General features: G+C 37.7%; 1 protein-coding gene and 1 long non-coding RNA gene across 2 annotated transcripts; one reads left to right on the top strand and one right to left on the bottom strand.

The window, feature by feature from the left end:
• The first annotated feature begins 5,747 nt into the window (after positions 1-5,747).
• Positions 5,748-7,602, top strand: LOC108671268. Its single transcript, XR_001930802.2, has 3 exons — positions 5,748-5,822; positions 6,275-6,425; positions 7,570-7,602. It is a non-coding gene; the product is annotated as an uncharacterized LOC108671268 (long non-coding RNA).
• A 1,922-nt stretch (positions 7,603-9,524) lies between these two features.
• Positions 9,525-19,674, bottom strand: LOC108671294 (26S proteasome non-ATPase regulatory subunit 4). The gene is made up of 8 exons (XM_018158802.2): positions 19,574-19,674; positions 13,992-14,132; positions 13,068-13,182; positions 12,215-12,505; positions 11,844-11,939; positions 10,885-11,062; positions 10,552-10,746; positions 9,525-10,247 (listed from the first exon to the last, which is right to left on the bottom strand). Exons 1-8 carry the CDS (start codon positions 19,597-19,599, stop codon positions 9,982-9,984), a joined length of 1,308 nt encoding a protein of 435 aa, XP_018014291.1. The 5' UTR covers positions 19,600-19,674; the 3' UTR covers positions 9,525-9,981.
• Positions 19,675-20,084: the final 410 nt, after the last annotated feature.

Genomic DNA, 20,084 nt, shown 5'->3' with positions numbered 1-20,084 from the left:
ATTTTTGCCTTTAAAGTCCTTTTAGGATTTCACTGAAACATTTATAAGTTTTGAAACAGGTGAGAGAGGACGCGTGGCTAAAGCAGATGAGGAGAAGTTTGCACACATCCTCTTACCATGAAGTCGCTGTGGACACTAAACACAGGAAAGCAGTGTTGCCAGGTTTTTTCTTGACGAGAATACCAGATTGCCTAGCCCAAAATACCAGAAATATACCAGAAATTCTATTGTTCAAAAACAGACTAATACCTCCAAATTAATGAAGCTATTATAAGTCAAAAGCGTTGTTTAGAAAAAGAAAGTTATCTTATGTACTGTGCATTTATCTGGCTTGACGATAATTAGCCAAATTGAACACGTTATATTTTTCCCTCTCTTTGGAACATTTTGACACTTTTCTTTCCCTGTGTTTGATTACCTTGACACTGTTTCCGTTTTTTATCACAGTGTGGCATTTCTTCCCCTTCGCTCAACCTGAGGAAGTCACGGAAACAGGTCATCTTCCTCTTGCTTATTTTCGTACATGCTTGCATATTGCATTTATCTAACATTTCGGGTTTGATCACTTGTTGCGGCTGAGCAGATAGCTTTTGGTCCGAATAAGGGACTCCAGTACCTTAGTTGAAATTTTGTTTCGTTGCTTGTTTTACACAAAGGTGACTTGTGAAAACATTCGCTCCACGAATTCATTAGGGACAGGTCAAAGTAGGCAAGTGATGCAGTTGGCAGCCAGTTCCATGAATGGATGATGATTTTCAAGATCAGTGAAATGTTGGATATCACCCCAGAATTCAAGTGGCACTCCAATAAGTGGCACTCTAGAATTCAAAACCACCAAACAAAAATGGACGTCTCGGACGGACCTGCGGCCGGTCTCGCGGCCGCAGGACTCCAAACATAGAAAAAACCTAGCCAATCAACGAAAACCTCGCAGGTTAGGTCCAGTTAGGAACAAGTTCCATTAAAAACACAAAAAAAAACTAGAAAACCCATAAAAAACACTAAGAAAACCTTTCCGGCCGCGGGTCCAGCCGTAAATGTGTCCGAGACCTCAAAAATGGTGGAGCTTGCGTCACAGAGATAGGTTCGACAACCTCACTCATCCTAGGCTATATCATCACTGATCAGTAATCAATCAAGGATCATCACCCTCGTGCTTATATTGCAATAAGCACTTTTATTATTATTAAATGTTAACAATTAGATCAGAGTTATTTCATCAAGCGGTAAACTTGCGGTTCCAAAAATGGCGAGAAACCTCTAGTCGCGTCGCTCTGAAGGTAATCTATATAATCAACGCCTACGCTGGAGGAAGTTCAAACTTCAGAGGTGGAACTTAATGCAGTAAATTTGCAGCAAGTCAGAAGATACCAGAAAAATACCAGATTTAGGCAAATATACCAGACCTAAAATATTCATACCAGACACCTTCTGAAAATACCAGATTTGTGAAATCTGGTATAGAAATATACCATCTGGCAACGCTGCAGGAAAGGTGTACATCTCAGGTACAGACTCCTACAGACATCGGTCCGCTGAGGGATGCAGTCGGATGATTTTTATGTGTTGAACCGCTACTCGGTAAAGAACCCAGCAAGTACGGAGAAAGGCGGTACAAGAAAACACAGAACCGTCCTGATTGAATATGCGGAAAATGTGTAAGCTTTGTTCAGAAGCAGTCTTCAATAAAGATAATACTTTGCAGTCATAAGTGTTGTTATCAGAACATATACCGCAACATGTAAAAACACGCGAGGCTATATGTTCTAACAATACTCGTCAGCTGTTGTGTGAGTACTTACCTCTGACGGTGCAAGGCAACTCGACTACCAAAGCAGGTGGGCGCAAATCTCACCGTCGTCGCCTTGACGCCCAGTGCACATTACGCGCGGCGTAGGAAGCTCCCAACTCCCGAACAATAAACTCATGACTCATCACGCATCTAAACGGCCTGTGTCCTTACCAGACTTTGGCATCAATTACTCACCTCTTGATCTATGCCAACAGTTTCCGAATTGTTATAGTAATGCCTTCAACATCAGGTCTGGATTCTGGCTTGCAACCTGCGGTGGGCAAGATGCCTTAGAATATAAGTTCTGATCGGCCAACAGATTAATGCTTAATAAGTATTTAGTGCCTGGGACAGAGACGTGTTAAATATTTTTCTCATAAATAATGTAAAAAATAAATCCTATCACTAGCTCTACTAGAGTATTTTTATGGAAGAAAATTGTTTTAACTCGATTGAGAGTACTAAATACCAATAAAATAAAATGTTTTAATGATTTAATTTTCAGTTTTATGTACTTTTTTACAGATTTATTATGAGCGAAAGCTATCGCACTTCACAAAGGACTTTAAATTCGGTAACCGAGCTCTCATGCCCATTCATCACAATATTTACTTAAGCCAAATAGAAGGTCGATTGTCTTAATTGTAATATTCTATTACTGAAGATTGATGAGGCGTAACTTCTGCCAGCTCAGTGTCACTTGGCGTCTTCTTACCCGAATTTTACGTTATAACCGCGTTTCAAATTTAAAGAATTTTTGTCATAAACAAGACTACGTTATTCAAATGCTTTCAATTGAATTTGTTCAAAGATTAAAAAAACATATTGTACAAACACACTGATATATTGTGTAGCTTAAATAGTTCCAGTAAATACTGTATGCTTCATATATGGAAGTTATAATTTAAAGTCAATAAAAAGCCTTTACACATTAATTTACTTATTGTTGTTGTTTCATCTAGTATCAGAACTCGGAGTTTTTCTTGTGTCTTATTATTTGTTAATTCCGTTGTCCTGTTCCTCGAAGTTCCTTGCCGAGAACAGGGAGGTAAGTGTCGCCCTGCCATTAGTGGTCGCAGGGCCGTCATTAGAGGGGCCGTGTCACTTGTGAGTGTCGCGGCTACACAAGAAAAAAATCATCTCACAATCTCTCGTACATCACGATTTCCTGATTCATAAAAGGACTTCACTTGTTGTTTCACTAACTGCCTAAAAGATTGAAAGTCAGCTAAAGAAAATTTCATTCACGGCAATGTTACGTGAATTTCGTTGTTTTTATTTATCATTATTTCGTGATTTGATCTGACTCTCACAGGTGTAGATCAAAAACACTATTTGCGAAAAAAAAGTATATAGGTTGGGAATTCCTATCGAGGTCTTCTTATAGATTTATGATTAGCGTTCACGAATCACGTCAAGTTAGCAAGTAAACCGTTTAAGTATAGCATATACACTAGTTTTCTTTGAATAACTTAAATAGAGTATTTGGATCAAAGTAGCCACTGCATTAAATTTTGTTTCTTTCATCACATAGAAGAATTATCAAACTTTTATAATATATTTCGGACGCAAAGAGCTACGCTAAAAAATATTCCTAAATGCTTTAATGCATATATTTTGACCGGGATCAGACAGAGCGAAAGTATTCCGTATTTTAGTAAGTAAATAAAACGTCATTGAAGAAGTAAAAAATGTACATTCACTTAGTTTATTGAACTTAGTTAACCATCATTTAGTCCGGCACTGAGTCAAGATCCTGTCATTGGGGCTCCTATATTGATTTTGGGTAAAAGTTGCCAGCCTAAATTTATAACTCTACTCCAAGGAATTGAATTATGTGATGCAATTTGATTTAGTTCGCAATGAATGTTTAAGACCCAGTAGACCTTAATTGATGAACGTGAAATTTAAATTACCTGATTTTGGTTTATAGTGATCACTTAACCCTCTACCACCTGACAGAAGTAACCTGAGCACTATTGGCACACAAACCTATCCAAAAAGGATACGTTGCTAAGTGAGCGCAAAATGACTTACACTGATGGTTGCCGTCTCGTACGACAACTTTAAAAAATGTTCTCTGGTGCGCACAAACGTCCTCAGGTTGCTAAACTCAATAGTTTAATTATAATTTAATTTGAAAGTTATGTTCGCGGAGATTGACATGCGGTGGTAGAGGGTCAGAGTCTCCTGCGAGCCATCATCTTGACATTTTGGTTAATTTAATTGAAGGCCTTGACTTGTTATAAGTAACTGACTTGCTATGGTTCAATATATCCATGAGTCTATACATAGCAAATTGAATATGCTATCCAGCTCTTCAAAGCGTTTCCAGTATTAGAACACTAAGCGTATCCTGAGTGCGTAAACTTCATTGTAAACAAAATGTAGCAATCTAATAATATCAGGAATTCCCGCGGGCAAACAAGTCTACCCACAAAGCGAGTAATTTCTTTACCCCACAACTCTACATGAATATTAACGTAACTAATCAGAATAACTCTTTCAACGCAATCGTCAGCAACATTTCACAAGTGACAATTTTTTATTAAATTCCTTTCAGACACGGATGAGATGCCGAGGAGGAAGTTTCAGTCCGCGTTGGTAGGCTGATATGAGATGGGGATTTTGTTCCACGTTGTTCAAATTTTGTGGTGGCGTCATGGACTCAAGATCCGAGAATTTTTGTTTCTCGTTCATTTAAATCACTTGAAATAGCTAAATCTAAACCATGTCCAAGAAATGTTTTTAGCTCTAATGAAATACATACCAGATATTTTTTATCAAAATTTTTTCATAAACTTCAATTGTATCCTTGAATTTTCACATTTCATATTCGTGCAGATATGAAAAAACTATGGACCCTCTTAACGTGGTAATTTTCGTTTTCGTATCTTAACAGTGAATATTGGCATACAATTAACTACATTATTTTTGGATCAGTAGAATAATGCATTTTATTGCCAATTAATACTATTAAATGTGCGTTTATACTTATAACGATCTCCGCGACTCTGATAAGCTTCTCAATTGTTCAAACAGCTGAAAATTCGCTGTTTTACCAGCCACTGGCAATTAATGCAGAAGTTTTACGCGTAGCCTGCTTGGGATCCTCGACAATGTACGTGGATACTGATAAACTCGCTCCCCAGTCGCGAGGTAAAACCGGCCACTTAGATGTGGTTAGCTCTTAATGAAGTCTATAAGAATGGTATTCGTGCCAATTAACTTTTTAACCATCGAGTGAAACTCCTTTCACGTTGATGAAAGGTAAGTATACTACGGTTTAAAATGTTTCAGAATGAGTTTTTATGGAAGTCTGGAAATGTGGCTCAATCCAACATAAAAATTTCACATCACCTTCCAGATGCATTCGTTGGAGAAGAAACTGCATGAGAGCATCGAGGAACCCTCAGAGGTACGTCATGCTGTTCTGTTTAAGATTTATTTTGGGGCGCTTCAAACAAATAATTGAGAGATCACAAGCGTAAAGTTGTTAAATTATCCTTGTATGGAATAATGATTACAATTTGAAATGCTCAGTGTTGTGGCGATGTGCAGGAGTAATGTTCCTGCTTGCTTGGGAATGTGCATTAATCTAAAGATGAATCTGGAGAGAAGGTTGGCTCAAATGAAAAATGTTTTCTACTTACCTGAGATACGCTCAGGTAAGATACGCAATGCTCAGGTAAGCATTGACGACTTACGTCGTCAATGCTATTCGTACCTAGTGGTTTGGGGCTGAGAAGTCCTGTCAGTCACGAAAGGGTTCTGCGACACTTTTACTTCCTATGTAATTACATGTATTGTGTAGTAAGTGCATTTTTAATTGCGCAACGTAGAACAGATGCACAAGAAATTCGTCCATAGTTGTCCAAGGGTGAAAGTTTTGATATAAATATTAAGCATCTATCACATTGTATCCATGGTGATCGAAGTGTTTCCATTTCGCTGGTAGGGAAGTATGAACCACGGCAGTCATCCATCGGCCTTCTTGGTAGCAAGTATAGAGCCTTGGTGAAGTAACGAGGTTAGAAGAGACATTTTAGCCACATGGGGGATAGTTCATGACAACTTTGAAGCGAGTTGTGGATACCACCCAAATAACATAGAACAATCTTGCTTGACGATGCAGTCTGGACGATTATATATTACGGCCTGCAGGCGCCGAATTATTCTGGAATTGACCTTTCCAATTTCAAGTCTGTTCGCCAAGATTGAACAGCTTATGAGAGAAGTGAAATATTTCAGGAGCGGCGCGGCTATTTAAGTTTTAGGATGAAAAATGGGCGCTACAGTATTAGGTTGTGCGTGGGGATTCGTGTGAAACCGTTTAACATTCTGTGATATTTTGTCGGGCAGCGAGAGCCTGAGGTAATAGTTGAGGCTACATTTAGTGTGATGTAGCGCAGTGGTTCACGGTGTTGACGATATTTTCAAATAAAGTGTGTTGATGCTTCTTAGAAATCAATTTTTTTTCAGACGTCAATTTAACTGAGAACTCGCCAAAGGGACTTCTCGAGAATGGGGTGTACTTATCGTCATGACGACTTCAACTATAAGGGAAGGTGGCTTCGTGTGGCCAAGTGTGTGGGCTTCACAACGATGGCGGTTTACTGCAACAAAAGATACAGTAAGTTCCATGTATTTATTCAACCCTTGTCAGACTTTATCGGTAAAATGTATTGCTCTCGACACCGTATATTTTAATTTAGTAAAAGCATGCAGTCGGAGAGACTGAATTTTTTGTCATGAACAAAAAATTGACTAGACGAAGTTATGCAGGAATATAGGTTCAGTCTTAAATGCCTAGCAAATTACGGACCAGGTAATAAGTCCAGCAGCTATCTCGATCAATCGTCAGTTGTGGAAAGATCGGGTTCCAAAGGCCGGATCCCTTGTGAATCAAGTAACGAAAAATTCAAGAATCGGCTTCAGGCCATGGGCCTATTTTCTTCAATGCCGACACTTCTATTCTATTCTAAACACGAGGGAGTTAACTACGGTAACTCCCTTAGTTAAAATGTGATCAAATCAATTCATATCCTATGCCATTATACATCGACACACTTCCTATTTCGCAACGACATTCCTTCATAATTTTGAAAATTAGGGTCTATAAGATTGAAATTTGTCTCCAATATTACAACCACAACTGCCATGCTCGCGTGCTCGATCGACATCGTAAAATTTTAATGTGGATGTGAAATGTACCTATATTCTCGCGAAAAAATGAACAGTCATGACCGATTTCTTGAAAGTTAGTCGGAATTCCTTGTTGCGGGCGCAGTTTTAAACATCATGGCACGGCCTTTAATATTATTAAATTGGAATATTTCGCCGGAGCCTAACTTAGTTTTGATATGTTCCGTCGAATCATAGAACTCTGAACACTCGCTCGCCATTTTGGGTTCTAATGATTGCCGTAGATGTAGACTAGACCAAACTTCTTTGGACTGAATAATTCTTAAATTCATCTTAGAGTTAGGTGAAAGTTGATAGATAAGAATTAAGCGAAACCGAAGACTTCCTTTAACTGTTGAGCACCAAGACGACCGTAAAGTTCTGTTAGTTTTGGTAGCAAATTTTTTTTGCAGCTGTGATGAACTGTCCAGTATTCAAATGTTAATCATGGAAGGCGTGAATTGATAAGAAATAAAATTTCCAACCGTCTATGTCTGCGTCGATCATATTGAGAGACAATTGCAATGTGGACTGAAAAATTTCTATTTGCAGCAGCAAACATTGATCGGAATAAGGTTTCCAATTTTCCCCAGATTTTATCCTGCCTCTGCGGTTGCTGGTTCGGCAGGAGCGGCTCACTTTCTGTGTGCCTACAGCCAGCGAAGCGGACGCTAAACTTAGACTCTCCACTTTTGATATGCTGCTGCTGTATAATCACGTACAGGGGGGTTTGAGGTCAAAGATTTCACTCGAGCCGTGTTTCCCAGGAGCTCAACCGTTAGAATCTCATGAAAATTGGCACAGAGACGTACGCATATTTTTTCTACCAAACCTTCTTGTCGGATTTCCGAAATTCCCACTCCTTCCCCCCCAAAATCCCCAAAAAAGGGGAAAATTTGGTCAAAAAATTACCTANATATGTCAGGCTGTGTTCAGTTCGGTTAGGTTATATTAGGGTTTTTGGCTAGGTAAAACTAATGTAAGATTGTTTTAAACACTAATGATACACACAGGAAAAGGCCACAATTGGGGGATTGCTGTGTGTAGTAGGAAATGTGTGGCAAAAAGAAGAAGAAGAGAGAAAAATAAAAAAAAAATAAAAAAGTATAGCGGCTGATCTGGTTAGGTACTACACGTTCTACTGGAGCTCTCAGATAGGGGAGGCACTCTGTGACATATACCTCGCCTCGATTACGCCACCGGCCGTCGTTCCTGACCTCAGCGGTTGGAATGTACGAGTTTTTTAAATTCCGTCGAAAATCTCTGGCATGTTATAGCTCACCAATCATTTTTTATACAAATATATGATTTGGAATTTTAGTATGAGCATTTATTGCACTACCTTTTAATATAATTGATGATTTGAATGTCGTCGGTGCATGCTGGCGCTATAAAAAATAGCAGGTGTGAATTGCCTCTTGGAGACGAGTTGTTTCCAGCAAGTTCATTGTTGTCGCTGGATTCCAGAACAATCGGTTTCTGAAGAGCTGCGTCAAGTTGTTTCCTTCCCTAGATCAATTCCTTAATGTAACTAATTTTTTTTACTTGAATTAAACGAAAAGTCTGAGGATTAAAATCTAATTTCATTCAAAGCTCTTCTGCTGAAGACGAAATTAGATATACTGCTAAAGAGGCTCATCTCGGTTGTGTGTTCCAGCGATGAAATTCTTAAGGACGATGGCGCCAGTTCATTTCCCCCGCTATACAATAAGCTGTGAAATTTGAAATGTGGTGTCGCACGCTGAATAAAACGTCGAACAAATCACTAGTTTCGTGTAAAGATTATTTCGTATCGATTGGAGGCCGAAAATTATTTTTAGGCACAACACAGCCACATTCTACCACCAAATGGCGGCCACGGATGGCTAACACTTCTCTTAAGCCCCAAGCATGAAGCGATCAATTTCACTCGGCAGGAGTAGACCACCGCTGAACAAGTGTGTAGCGTGCGGCTACTAGAGCATATCGTTGCTATGTCATCTCGTCAAGCAGTAAAAATTTATATTCAAAGAACTGAATTTAAAAACGTTCATGATCTCGAAAATGTTCGCGCACCACTAACGGCGTGACTGATTTTTCATCGGTTAACTTCCTAATTTCAACACAGTAGAGGGAGAGGAGCAAAGTGACGCACACTATAATTACAAAGCGTCGGCAGGCAAGGTCGAAACCCGTTTAAAAATGAACCGTCGGGCCACATTTAAAGCGCAACAAGTGAAATAAATTGGGCTGTCTCTTGATAGGCCTAATTAAGTCTTTCTATCTAGACATAGGTATGCCTATTCATTATTATCAGCGAGGTAAAGTTCCGAACATAAATAACGAACTTTCTGCCTTTGCACATCAGCGGACAATCCTTGCGCAGTCTCCAAATGCCACACCAGTAGCGCGAATGGTCAACGGTCGCAAACCAAGTTAAGCAAGGGCCGAAACGTGTATGCACCAACTGGGTTTGTGTTCGCAAACGTTGCTCGGCCGTGTTGTTAAATGAGCTTTCGTTGTACAAAATCCAACTCGGAAGTCTGAACATGGAGAATGAAACCAGTTGTGGAACAAAACTTAAATTTATGCGCTTAATTAACCAAGTACGATAATATAGATTCAGACGAAGAATATGCTTGTAGCTACTTATCGTTTGAAAACCACAGCTCACAAATTTCTGCATACTATTTTGTTTTTGGTGAATATGTATATTCTGCCTTGGCGTGAAAAAAGCGACAAGAACGTTTGAAAGTCTAGAATCCAGGAGTTAGTAGTTCGAAATATAGGAAGATACTTTCACATTAAAGTGTCGACGAGAACATTCAATCAGATTGTTTATTAATAAATTTTACAATTATTTATTTAGCAGACTTTAAAACTTTTCTCTGCGTCACTTCCAAAAACAAGACATTTCTTTCACAGTTCCCTATGTTTTTGCCATACAATTCAAGATTTCAATAAACAATGAAAATTCTCCTTCATGTAACCTATATTTGCTTTCTTCCACTTCCATTACACACACCCTAACTGGATGAGCCTTTATCAGTATCTTCATGCTTCTTTTTCTTCTTCTTGTCGTCATCTTTAGAATCTGAGGACGAAGCACCGGTGTAGGAGTCAATTGCTTGCTTCACGACGTCACTGTTGGGGTTAACGCCAGGCAGTTTGTTAAGAACTCCCTCTAGGAAAGCAGCGTCCGCCATCACCGACGACAGGTCTTCGGTGCTACCACCACCTCCAGATGCGGCACTCGCTTTTTCGGGGGCTTTCGTGTCGATTTCCATTGGTTCTACAGGTAGAAATAAAAATCTTCATTTATTGAGTACTCAATAATTCTAATAACCCTGGTTAATTAGATGGAGCACGGTAAAAAGAGCAGAAAATACGCATGTAATTTTTCGAGTATTGGTAAAATAGTTGTATAATAAAAATTGTTTCTAATTCTACACTGAATGAAAGTTAGTAATAGATTTTAATTCACGCTTCTATGTTGAGCGCCGGCAAAAAAAATTGTCTTAATTATAGTTTGAGTACGACGGTGTTGAAGATTAATAAATATGACGTTAGTTAATACATCCTTGAAGCACACTGACCACAATCTTGCATGGAGATCTGCATGGCATAAGCGATCTGCTCTTCTTCGCTCATAGTGGCGAAGTCCGGAGCGGCCACAGGAACTGCTGCTGCAGAGCCTCCTGCAGCAGCAGCGGCCGCTGCAGCTGCTGCTCCTGCTTCCAAGGACATCTTGAGGGCCTGCTGTAGCATCTCCTCTTCGCTGGTGGCACCACCTGCAGATAAATGCATTTATTTATCCAAGTTAAAGTAAACTTAGGATACAAACAAACGTATAAGTTTTTAAACATTATGTATGTCGAAAGAATTATTAAGAGAATTTCTTGTGCTGCGTCAAGATTGAATGATCCTACCAGCAGCAGTTGCAGAGGCTGGCGCTGCTGCAACAGGGACAGCTGAGTCAGCTGAGGAGGACAGAGCAGCAGAAACAGCTGCTTCATCCCCAGCAGCGGGGGCTGGGGCGTCGCCTGTGGTGCGACGTTCCTCCTCTTGCTGTCGTTGCCGTTGCTCCTCCATTGAGACTCGCAGAGCCTGAAATGTTTGAATTTTAATTACTTTTTTTACAGTCAAGACGAAGATATGCTCTGATTACATGGGTGATGTGATATAGCTCATTTCTGTACAAGAACGTCTATTATCGTAGTTGATTCCTATTTGATCACGTAATGTCATAAAATTGAAAATAAAGAAATTACAAAAATAAGACTCAAAATAAGCCAGACTGCTGCAAAAAGCAGTGTAGAAATAATGACAGGCAACAGTAATGCTAGGATACATGTCTTGATGAAACACATGTGTATCATTTCAATTTCTTTAGAACTTTATTTTAAAATGCGCAATCTTTCTTTCGCTGCATCAGCATTGTCCAAACTGAGTACATAGAAAAGTGAAATTTGTAACCGGCTGCTTATGATATTTGTGCTACGATTCAAATTTTGACAGTAATGAAAACTTCACTATTAGATATGGTCGCTTGCATGTCTCGTCGCTAGCGTGCACAAGTGAGGCGATGAAGCAAGTGTAATAAATTCTACCTACAGAGAAAAATGAACCCTTCAGCAGAGACCTTCAGGTACTAGCATTGATCTCAGCGGTGGTTGCTCAAGAACGATGTTGATGATCACAAAATCCTAAAATCCATATGGAGCATAAAGGCACAAGTCCTAAAAACACCTTAAATAGTTGAACAGTTCTATAAATGTGACCACCGATCACAGGCAGGATAGATCAACGGGTGATAGATCAACTAACAGCTGCAATGTGACCACCATCACAGGGAGAATAGATCAACGGGAATCATATTGTGACTTACGAGAGCCAATTCAGGGTCTTCATTTGGATCAACTCCAAACTCAAAAGCTGAGCCGCTGGCAAACTGGGAGGCAGCCCCAGGACCGCCGTCCTCGCTCTGTGAGGGAAATAAATTATGGACAAAAATTATGAAGAATAGAAAAAGGTTTCACATAAAGAACTATATAGGATATAATGATATAGACAATTATGGTAACTTTTTGAAAAATACCTCCACAAGAGAATTAGAAAAATTACTGAAAAAAATTTGTTCCTTTTAAAAAATACCGTAAAATACACCTCCACAAGAGAATTAGTAAAAAAAGCCATAATGCTTCACTGAAATCTCAAAGGGCAACTAAGACCACACTTGAAACAGCACTGGGGACTGACCGCCATAACAGGAGAGGTGAGAAGCGCATCAGCAAGATGAGCACAAGGAGCAGGCACGGTGACGAGGTGAGACGATGTACTGTCCTTGCCATTGACGGTGCTAATTAGCAGCTCGAGCATCTTTGTATTCACGTCAGTCTCGCCGAAGTTGACGATGTTTAAGATGACGGACTCTTTCTTCAGCTTCTTGCCTACACGCACAATTTCCTTCTCGTCTGCTGACAATGGGCTGCCAACAAACGCGACCACGTGCATGCGGTGAGCCCTGCTGCCACGGTGCTTCAGAGCCAACTGATGAAAGATGACAACTCAAATGATGGCAAACAGAAGCGAGTTTCTCTTCACCAACTTCTGATGTAGCAGTCAGATTAGTGTATTAGTCAAGAATTCAGGGCGCTATATAAACCTTGCAGAACAAATTTGATCAAAGTATGAAAGTGGTGGCCATGAATACCACAAAAAGCAGTGAATATTAATTGCTAGGATTTATGAAAAGGAAACAATTTAGAGCAGATTGAAAATATACAAAATTTTCTCAGGTAAATGAATTTGAGAGAATTTTAAATGAATCTTGATAATTTATTTCCCTGAACTGTTGCTATGATTTCAGTGTATATATACATATTAATTTATAATAGTTTTTGACAATAGTAGAATACATATAAATCTAACAAATGGTAAGATCTGTGCTGGAAATTTTGAATTTGGTCATATTGTTTGAGTGACTACAAAAATTCCAAACACAACACTGTCAAGAAACCATAATACTTCATAGGTTAAATGGATTGATAGTGAATCAGACACAGCAAGATCATTTATTATACCATACAAAATAAAATTCTTCCATTCTTACGTGAGCAATTCTGAGCCCAGTTAAGAGGTTCATTAGGCCACCAGGCTGCACGTGATGAAGGGATGTCAGGATCTTGCCCACATCACTCGTCAGGGTGGTCACTATCTCGGCATTGCTGTTCAACAAAGCGTAGATACTTTATTCCACCATTTTTTTCTATGAACTACCATTTCTTAGAGTGTAATTTTTATTTATTTAAAAAACATTCAAGTTTCTTGTAGTTATGCAGCCTTCTGGAATAGGTACCCAAAATTCCTTTAGGATCTGCATAGAGATCTAGGTATATACATGCTGGAACTGTTTTTTTTTGACGTTATGCATGTTACTACTCATAATACCAGATCTATGCAGTCCCAGAGAGCAACTACTATAAACAGCATTTGTTCTACAAAAATTATTAAGCACAAATACTTCTGATCTTCCACCAATCATTCCAGATTATGTATTACAGTGATTTCATGCAAAAAATTAATATTTATGGAGGAAAATCACCATTCAATACAATTCACTATTCAAAAATATTTTTATTTGTTACCTATACCCAGAAGATTGCATTGGTTCTTGTTATTTCATTGGTTATTTATACTCCACTGATACCCCAAACTTTCAGATAAGGTATTCAAAATACCAAATGGCAATTACAGTATAATTTATAATGGTATGAGAAATCTTGGGCTAGAGGCTTGGGGTCAAACAAACCACACAAAATTTGGCTGATAGAGCCTGGGCCTTGTGGAAAATTTTACTATGGACAATTCAAAGTAATTTTTGGTTAGAAGGTTGGAACTTATACGACTAGCTTAAATGATGGACAAATCACTATAAATGGAATTATTATAAACAGAGAAAAATCTTTAATACAAAATGTCTAATTCCCATATTTTTCAAATATTACTGCTGCACTTAGAACACTGCATTTATTACTTGGAAAGCGTTATGAGTCCAACATTATTCTCGGGATTGGAGCGAAGCTTGAAGCGGCAAATGGTGTTGACAGCATCTTGCTGTGCCTGCAGTCTTGTAGGCAGATAGTCACCATTGCGCATATACTCGCTGTTGTCTACACTGAAATATGAAACATTTTTTACAACACATGTATAACTCATCTTCTAAGCACACATGGTAATCATATATGATAAAAAAAGTACTTGACCATTCTATATAGATCTTCAAGTTTCCATATTGATCATATATCATACATCTAAACTGTATTTACCACCACATTATAAATGATTTAAAAGCATGTAAAATGTCAAGAAAATTCACCCATATCTTTATCAGAAAAATTTCTGCAAACCCACTTCATCATCAGTTCTTAATTTCTTAGAAAATTAATTAAAGCCAGTTAATTAAGAAGAAAAGCCAAAATTATGCCCATAACTAAAATTAAATATCAGATTAAAAGCTTAGAATAATAACAAAAAAAGCAGAACATAAAAACTATCAAATGACTATGTTGATGGATCAGTATAAAAACAGTCAAACAGCATTACAGCAACAATAAGTGAATAACATTTATCTTTACTTTATACTTTAGTGGCAACTGAAAGTACCTACTGAACACATGATAATTCAGTAAGACTGCTCCGACATAACTGCAACTATGAGATCTTCAACAAAACGTTTTGGGTTGACTCATTATCATTATGTCCTGTAGGATATTTTGGCAGGAGCATTTAAGTATTGTGTAAACTAAAAATTCTACAAAATGACATGTTTGCGGAATGCAAACCAGGATTTTTTTCAATCAAACAAAAATACATGACATTAGAGCCGTGAGATTTTGTACCCACTGAAATTATATGATATTAGAACCACAATATTTCAGAAAAAAAAAAATGTAACTCAGTACTCACTGCAAAGTGAGTGACAGAGAGCACATTTTCTCATCAACAAAAACTTGAGGTCACGGACGGACAGACAGACGGACATGGCAAGCACAATAGTGCATTTTTTCCATAAATGAGAAAATGCGCTAAAAAGAGGACTTTTCCAGACTTGCATACCCACCTGCAGTCAAAGTCTCAACCAAAAAGTTTTATTTTAATTAGAATAAAGAACCTACAACAAGACTTACAAGAGCTTTCTAGAGGTGCTAAAATCAATTAAATTGGCTCGTAGGAAACCTTGAAATAATAGTTAAAAAAAAATTCACAAATTTCTTCATTTCTGAGATGTAGGCCTATACAAAAATGTTCTAAATTTCTTTTTTTTGCATATATATCATATATAGGTAATTTTCATTAGGATCAAATTATTTTTTTTTTGCGCAGTGTGCACAATGATTCATGTTATCAAAGCTTTGACCTTTTTAGACTCATCCTTAACCCTTTACCGCCAAACCGGACTTTCAAGTTGCTTTTAAAAAAACACTGGTTTTCTAATAATTTCGCGTTTTCTTTCATTTTTCAAAAAATTCACACGAACATAAAAAGTCTTAGATTTGTCTTTTACATATGTGTACTAAGTTTCAAAGTGATCAGTCTGTAAATAACCAAAATAAAATTTCCGATTTCCAATTTCTTGTGGAAATTTTATCACTTGGTACACATATGTAAAAGATAAATCTAAGACTTTTTTGTTTGTGTGAATTTAAAAAAAATTGAAAGGAAATGTGAAATTCTTAGAAAACAGCCAAAAAGAGGGTACAGTAGAAATCTATCTCCTCCTAGGATTTTCAAGCTACAACATCAAGATGCACATCACTCAATGCGTAAGGAGCATACCTATTGATTGGTCCTTGCTGTTTTTTGAAATTCTAATTTTTGTGGGTGGGGTGGGCATTTTCTGAAAAAATTGTAATTCCCCGCCCCCCCACCCTTTTGAATTCCCCCTCCCTTTTTTCAAAATATTTTCAAAACTATAATGAAATTGAAAAAAAGCTACAACCAATCTCTAGATCTTTTATTTGCAAATCAAACGGTATATTGCTCATTGCTGTTGCTTATAAACTCTAGGAGGAGATAGGTTTGCAGTGACAATAAGTGTGAATGTTCAGCAGAGCTTGGCAATGTCCCGAGCGCCTCAGAATAGGCATTCAAGGTGGCATGGATACAAGACTAGTTATTACCCAGCTGAAATTCAGTCAAGGATGGTGGGAACGACTGCATGAGCACCATCCCACATGACAGCAGCCGGGTAACTAAAGATCAGCATCTTCAGGTTGTCTATTCATGTGCCCGGCTGGTAATTTTTGCTTATCTCAAATGTGAAACAACTCCCTCATCCCTAAACCTTTCATGAACTGTTGTCAATGCATAAATCAACATACAGAGATGATTTTGGTACCGTTGGATAGGTCAGAATGTTAGCTTTAAGGCAAGACTAAAAACTGGAAAAGTGAAATTTGTGATTTTTGACCAAGAATTTCGGGTGGTAAAGAGTTAAGTCCTAAAGTAGACCAGTAAAGTATCATGAATACCACTCTGCACTCATACCAGCACAGCATTGTCATAGCCTCATAGGCCTATAAAAAAATTTGTTTAAATCTTTAATAAATTAGGAAATTAAAAATTGAACTGATTATAAAAAATCTGTGGTTTGAAACTGATACACATACCTAGAAATGGAAATGGTAAGAGTTTCTGTGAAAAACATGAAGTCCCCTCCTCTGGTCCTCACGTTTTTTGATTGTTGACTGCAAATAGTGGGTGTGGGTGTAAATAGGGCATAGTGGCAAAGCAGAGAGTACCTATTTAGAGTTAGACTGTCCCTCAAGTTCATTTTTGAGTCCTATAGGTAGACCAGTTAAGTATCATGGATACCAGCATTATCTTACATAAGAAATTGGTTCAAGTCTTGAGTAAATGAGGAAATTAAAAATGAATTGATTCTAAAAAAAACTCTGGTTTGTCACTATGAAATAGGGTAAATGCGGTATATTCCGACACATTAAGGACGCATCGAGAAATGAAAAACTATAAAAAAAAACTGTATGCATTACTCGAGTTCTGTTTGCTTTACGTGACTCTCAAAACACTGCACTATGCACCAGCAATGATGAAACATTACAAAGTGTTGCCATATTTATTTAAAAGCCTTCAGAATGCAACCCTACCAAATCCCTATATTCCGACCCTGTGTGTGACTAAATTTGGCAGGTTGTGAGACAAATTCCGGCCGCGCTTCAAGTTCAAACTCTACTAATACATAATTCTGACATCCTTGTGTTGGAATTCTGATCGCTGTGTGAGCTGTATTGGAATACGACACGGCTTTGAATTAGAACACTATTGAATATTGAACACTACTTAACTAGGCTTATAATTAACAGCTATTAATCTTTTAATTAGGAAAATTTTAATTTTTGCATACAGCTTGGAACGAGCTGTGTGTGTCCAATTCAAGTTGTGTCGGAATTAGTTTTTATGTGTCTAAATCCGTTTCTAAGAAACGGATTAAGTTAAGAAGATGATTAAGTTAAGAAATGGTTTCTTAACTTAATCATCTATCAATTTATTTACCACTTGAAATCAGCAAATACAAGTATACTTAAAGGATTCCTAATATATTCACAGACGTATTTAAAAGTCTCGAACCATAATATTCTTTCTACACAAACAGTTTATCACTATTTGATAGAGCTTAGGGTGCAGAAGGTGGAAGCAGCATTGCCAATATATGGGTTTTTAAGCCCAAAGCATCGCCGACCTTTTTCAAAATGCGTCGCCAGGTAATTTTTAATGAAAAGCCATTTACGCTGAGCAATGAAAAACTATTTACATGCCACGAACTTATTTACAAGGTTGCATGCACGCGTTACCCCAAATAACTAATTTTACCCTAAAAACAGCCTGATTGTACTGCAAGTGTCAACTGATTACATGTGATGATGCAGTCTGATTGCTCTAATGTGACCGCAACTACATTTTTTTTACATTTTTTTGGTGGGAACTCATCGCAACCAATTTCCGGACAAGCTTTACTGCATCCTGATCCATCCAACGTACCAGAAACCTTACTTTGTTTCTAAATAGTTGGCCGAAGACTGACAAATATATTAAATGCAAGAATTACAATCTAAATGTGTCAGCAAGATCTTCTGAAGGTGTAAATTTTGCTACTGAAGTGTCGCCAAGATCTTGCAATATTCATTCACTCTCTGCACTCTCTGGGAACTCATTGTATCTGATTTTAGGGCAAGCTTCACTGCATCCTGATCCATCAAACATATTGGAAACCTTAATTTTTTTTAAATAGTTGGCCAAAGACTGACAAATATATTAAATGCAAGAATTTCAATCTAAATGTGTCAGCAAGATCTTCTGAAGGCGTAAATTTTGCTACTGAAGCATTGCCAAAGATCTTGCAATATTCATTCACTCTCTGCACCATGGGATAGAGCAAGGTCAACTATCAACTTTGACACATTTTTCGATGATCTCACTGGGTGGCATGCACTGTCTCTCTTTGGATCTCAACATTTTCCCGCCAGACGGCCCAAACCTAGTGTTTTTGCAATAGTTTGGTGCGCAAAGGTATGATGTCACTATTTCAACCATCAATGATCAACGAATGCGTGGAACTAAGACAAAGCTTAATATAAAGGAAAAACTAGAGAGGTGTTTGAATTACCCACGATGTTGCATAGTGGCAAACCAGAGATTTTTCAGAATCAGTTCATTTTTAGTTACCTCATTTACTCAAGATTTTAGGGTAAACGCGGTATATTCCGACATCGTAGGTAATTCCGTCACTTCTCTAGTTTTTCCTTTATATTAAGCTTTGTTTTAGTTCCATGCATTCATTGATGGTTGAAATGGTGACGTCATACATTTGCGTGTCTTTTTTTTATAGATATTAAAAATTTAGGCTCTATGACTTGTATACTATGTCTATCACAGTCTATAGGATTCAAATTGCATGCATTCAAATTCAAATTAGGTCCACCCACACCCCACGGCCAGTGTAGCTGTAGCTGTCAGCTCGCTCAGAAGTGTGAAAGCTGGTGAAGGGTGAAGGTGTGTTTTACGATCGGTCCATAAAGAAGTGTTGATCGGTTCAAAATGACATAAGAACAGGTTCTTTTGAATAACCTATGGATTGGCACCATGCCGGTGGATGTAGTAAGACTTAAAGGTCTCTTCAAACCTAGAATTCTACAATGGGGCCCACCCCCGGCCCAGCCCCAGGGCCCTGGCCCCCTAAACCACCCTTTCACATTTCAACCAATTTTAAAATCACTTAATTTCAATGAGTTATGAGAGGGTAGTACTATAACTCTTCAAAGAGTTATAAATTTATTCAATATGAATTTAACTGGATAACTTTTTATCCAGCTTGTTAACTTAAATATTAGTCTATATATGAACTGATAAGGAGAATGAATGATCCTGTTTCAGCCTTTCAGTTCTTCTGATCCAACAGATCCTTGCATTTGTTCAGATAATCAGACGTATAGCTAATCTCTCAAATTTCAACCTGAATTATTCAAATAATATTAGCATGCAATTCAAAGTTTGAAAATGTATGCTCCAATTAGTACAATACTTCGGTACAAAACTTACCATATAATTGTACTTTCAAGGCCCATATCGACAGCAAATTTTTGCTACACCATAACACAAATCAGTCAGCAGTTCTGACAAAATCTAACACCAAGACGAAGAAATCATGGACGCACAGCACGTTCGAAAAACTTAAGAATTTGATGTGAAGAATATACTAGTATTTTTTTGAATGAATGAAATATAAAAAAATTGGCAAAAAATATACAATTACAAACAATAAAACCATTTTATTTTCCAAAAGTGTTGGGTCAAAATTAAATTGATGTTATATAGATGGCTGCAGACTTCAGTGGAATATTCATCTTTATTCGGTCGTGAGCATTTGAAAAAATAAAAAAAAACATAGCAAATAGAGCTTTTATACTTGTATTTAGAATAATTTAATTCAGGTTCGATTTATTTTGTGCTTGAGGTTTCTAGGTTTAATAAATTTTTATGAACATTCTCTCTATTTCAGCATCTGCCGTCGGTCAATTCTCTAGCCGGTTTGTCGTACATTATTAGCTAG

Source organism: Hyalella azteca, unplaced genomic scaffold, assembly GCF_000764305.2.
Source record: "Hyalella azteca isolate HAZT.00-mixed unplaced genomic scaffold, Hazt_2.0.2 contig2483, whole genome shotgun sequence".
NCBI lineage: Eukaryota > Metazoa > Arthropoda > Malacostraca > Amphipoda > Hyalellidae > Hyalella > Hyalella azteca.
The sequence above is the reverse complement of the archived record's forward strand: the minus strand, read 5'-3'. Positions and strand labels throughout refer to the sequence as shown.

Coding starts and splice junctions, on each gene's coding strand:
- LOC108671294 (XM_018158802.2), bottom strand. CDS start 19,599: ATGGGCCTTGAAAGTACAATTATATG. Junction 13,183..13,991: donor GGACTCATAACGCTTTCCAA/GTAATAAATGCA, acceptor TTTGTTGAACAG/CAATGCCGAGATAGTGACCA. Junction 10,747..10,884: donor AGCCTCTGCAACTGCTGCTG/GTAGGATCATTC, acceptor ATTTATCTGCAG/GTGGTGCCACCAGCGAAGAG.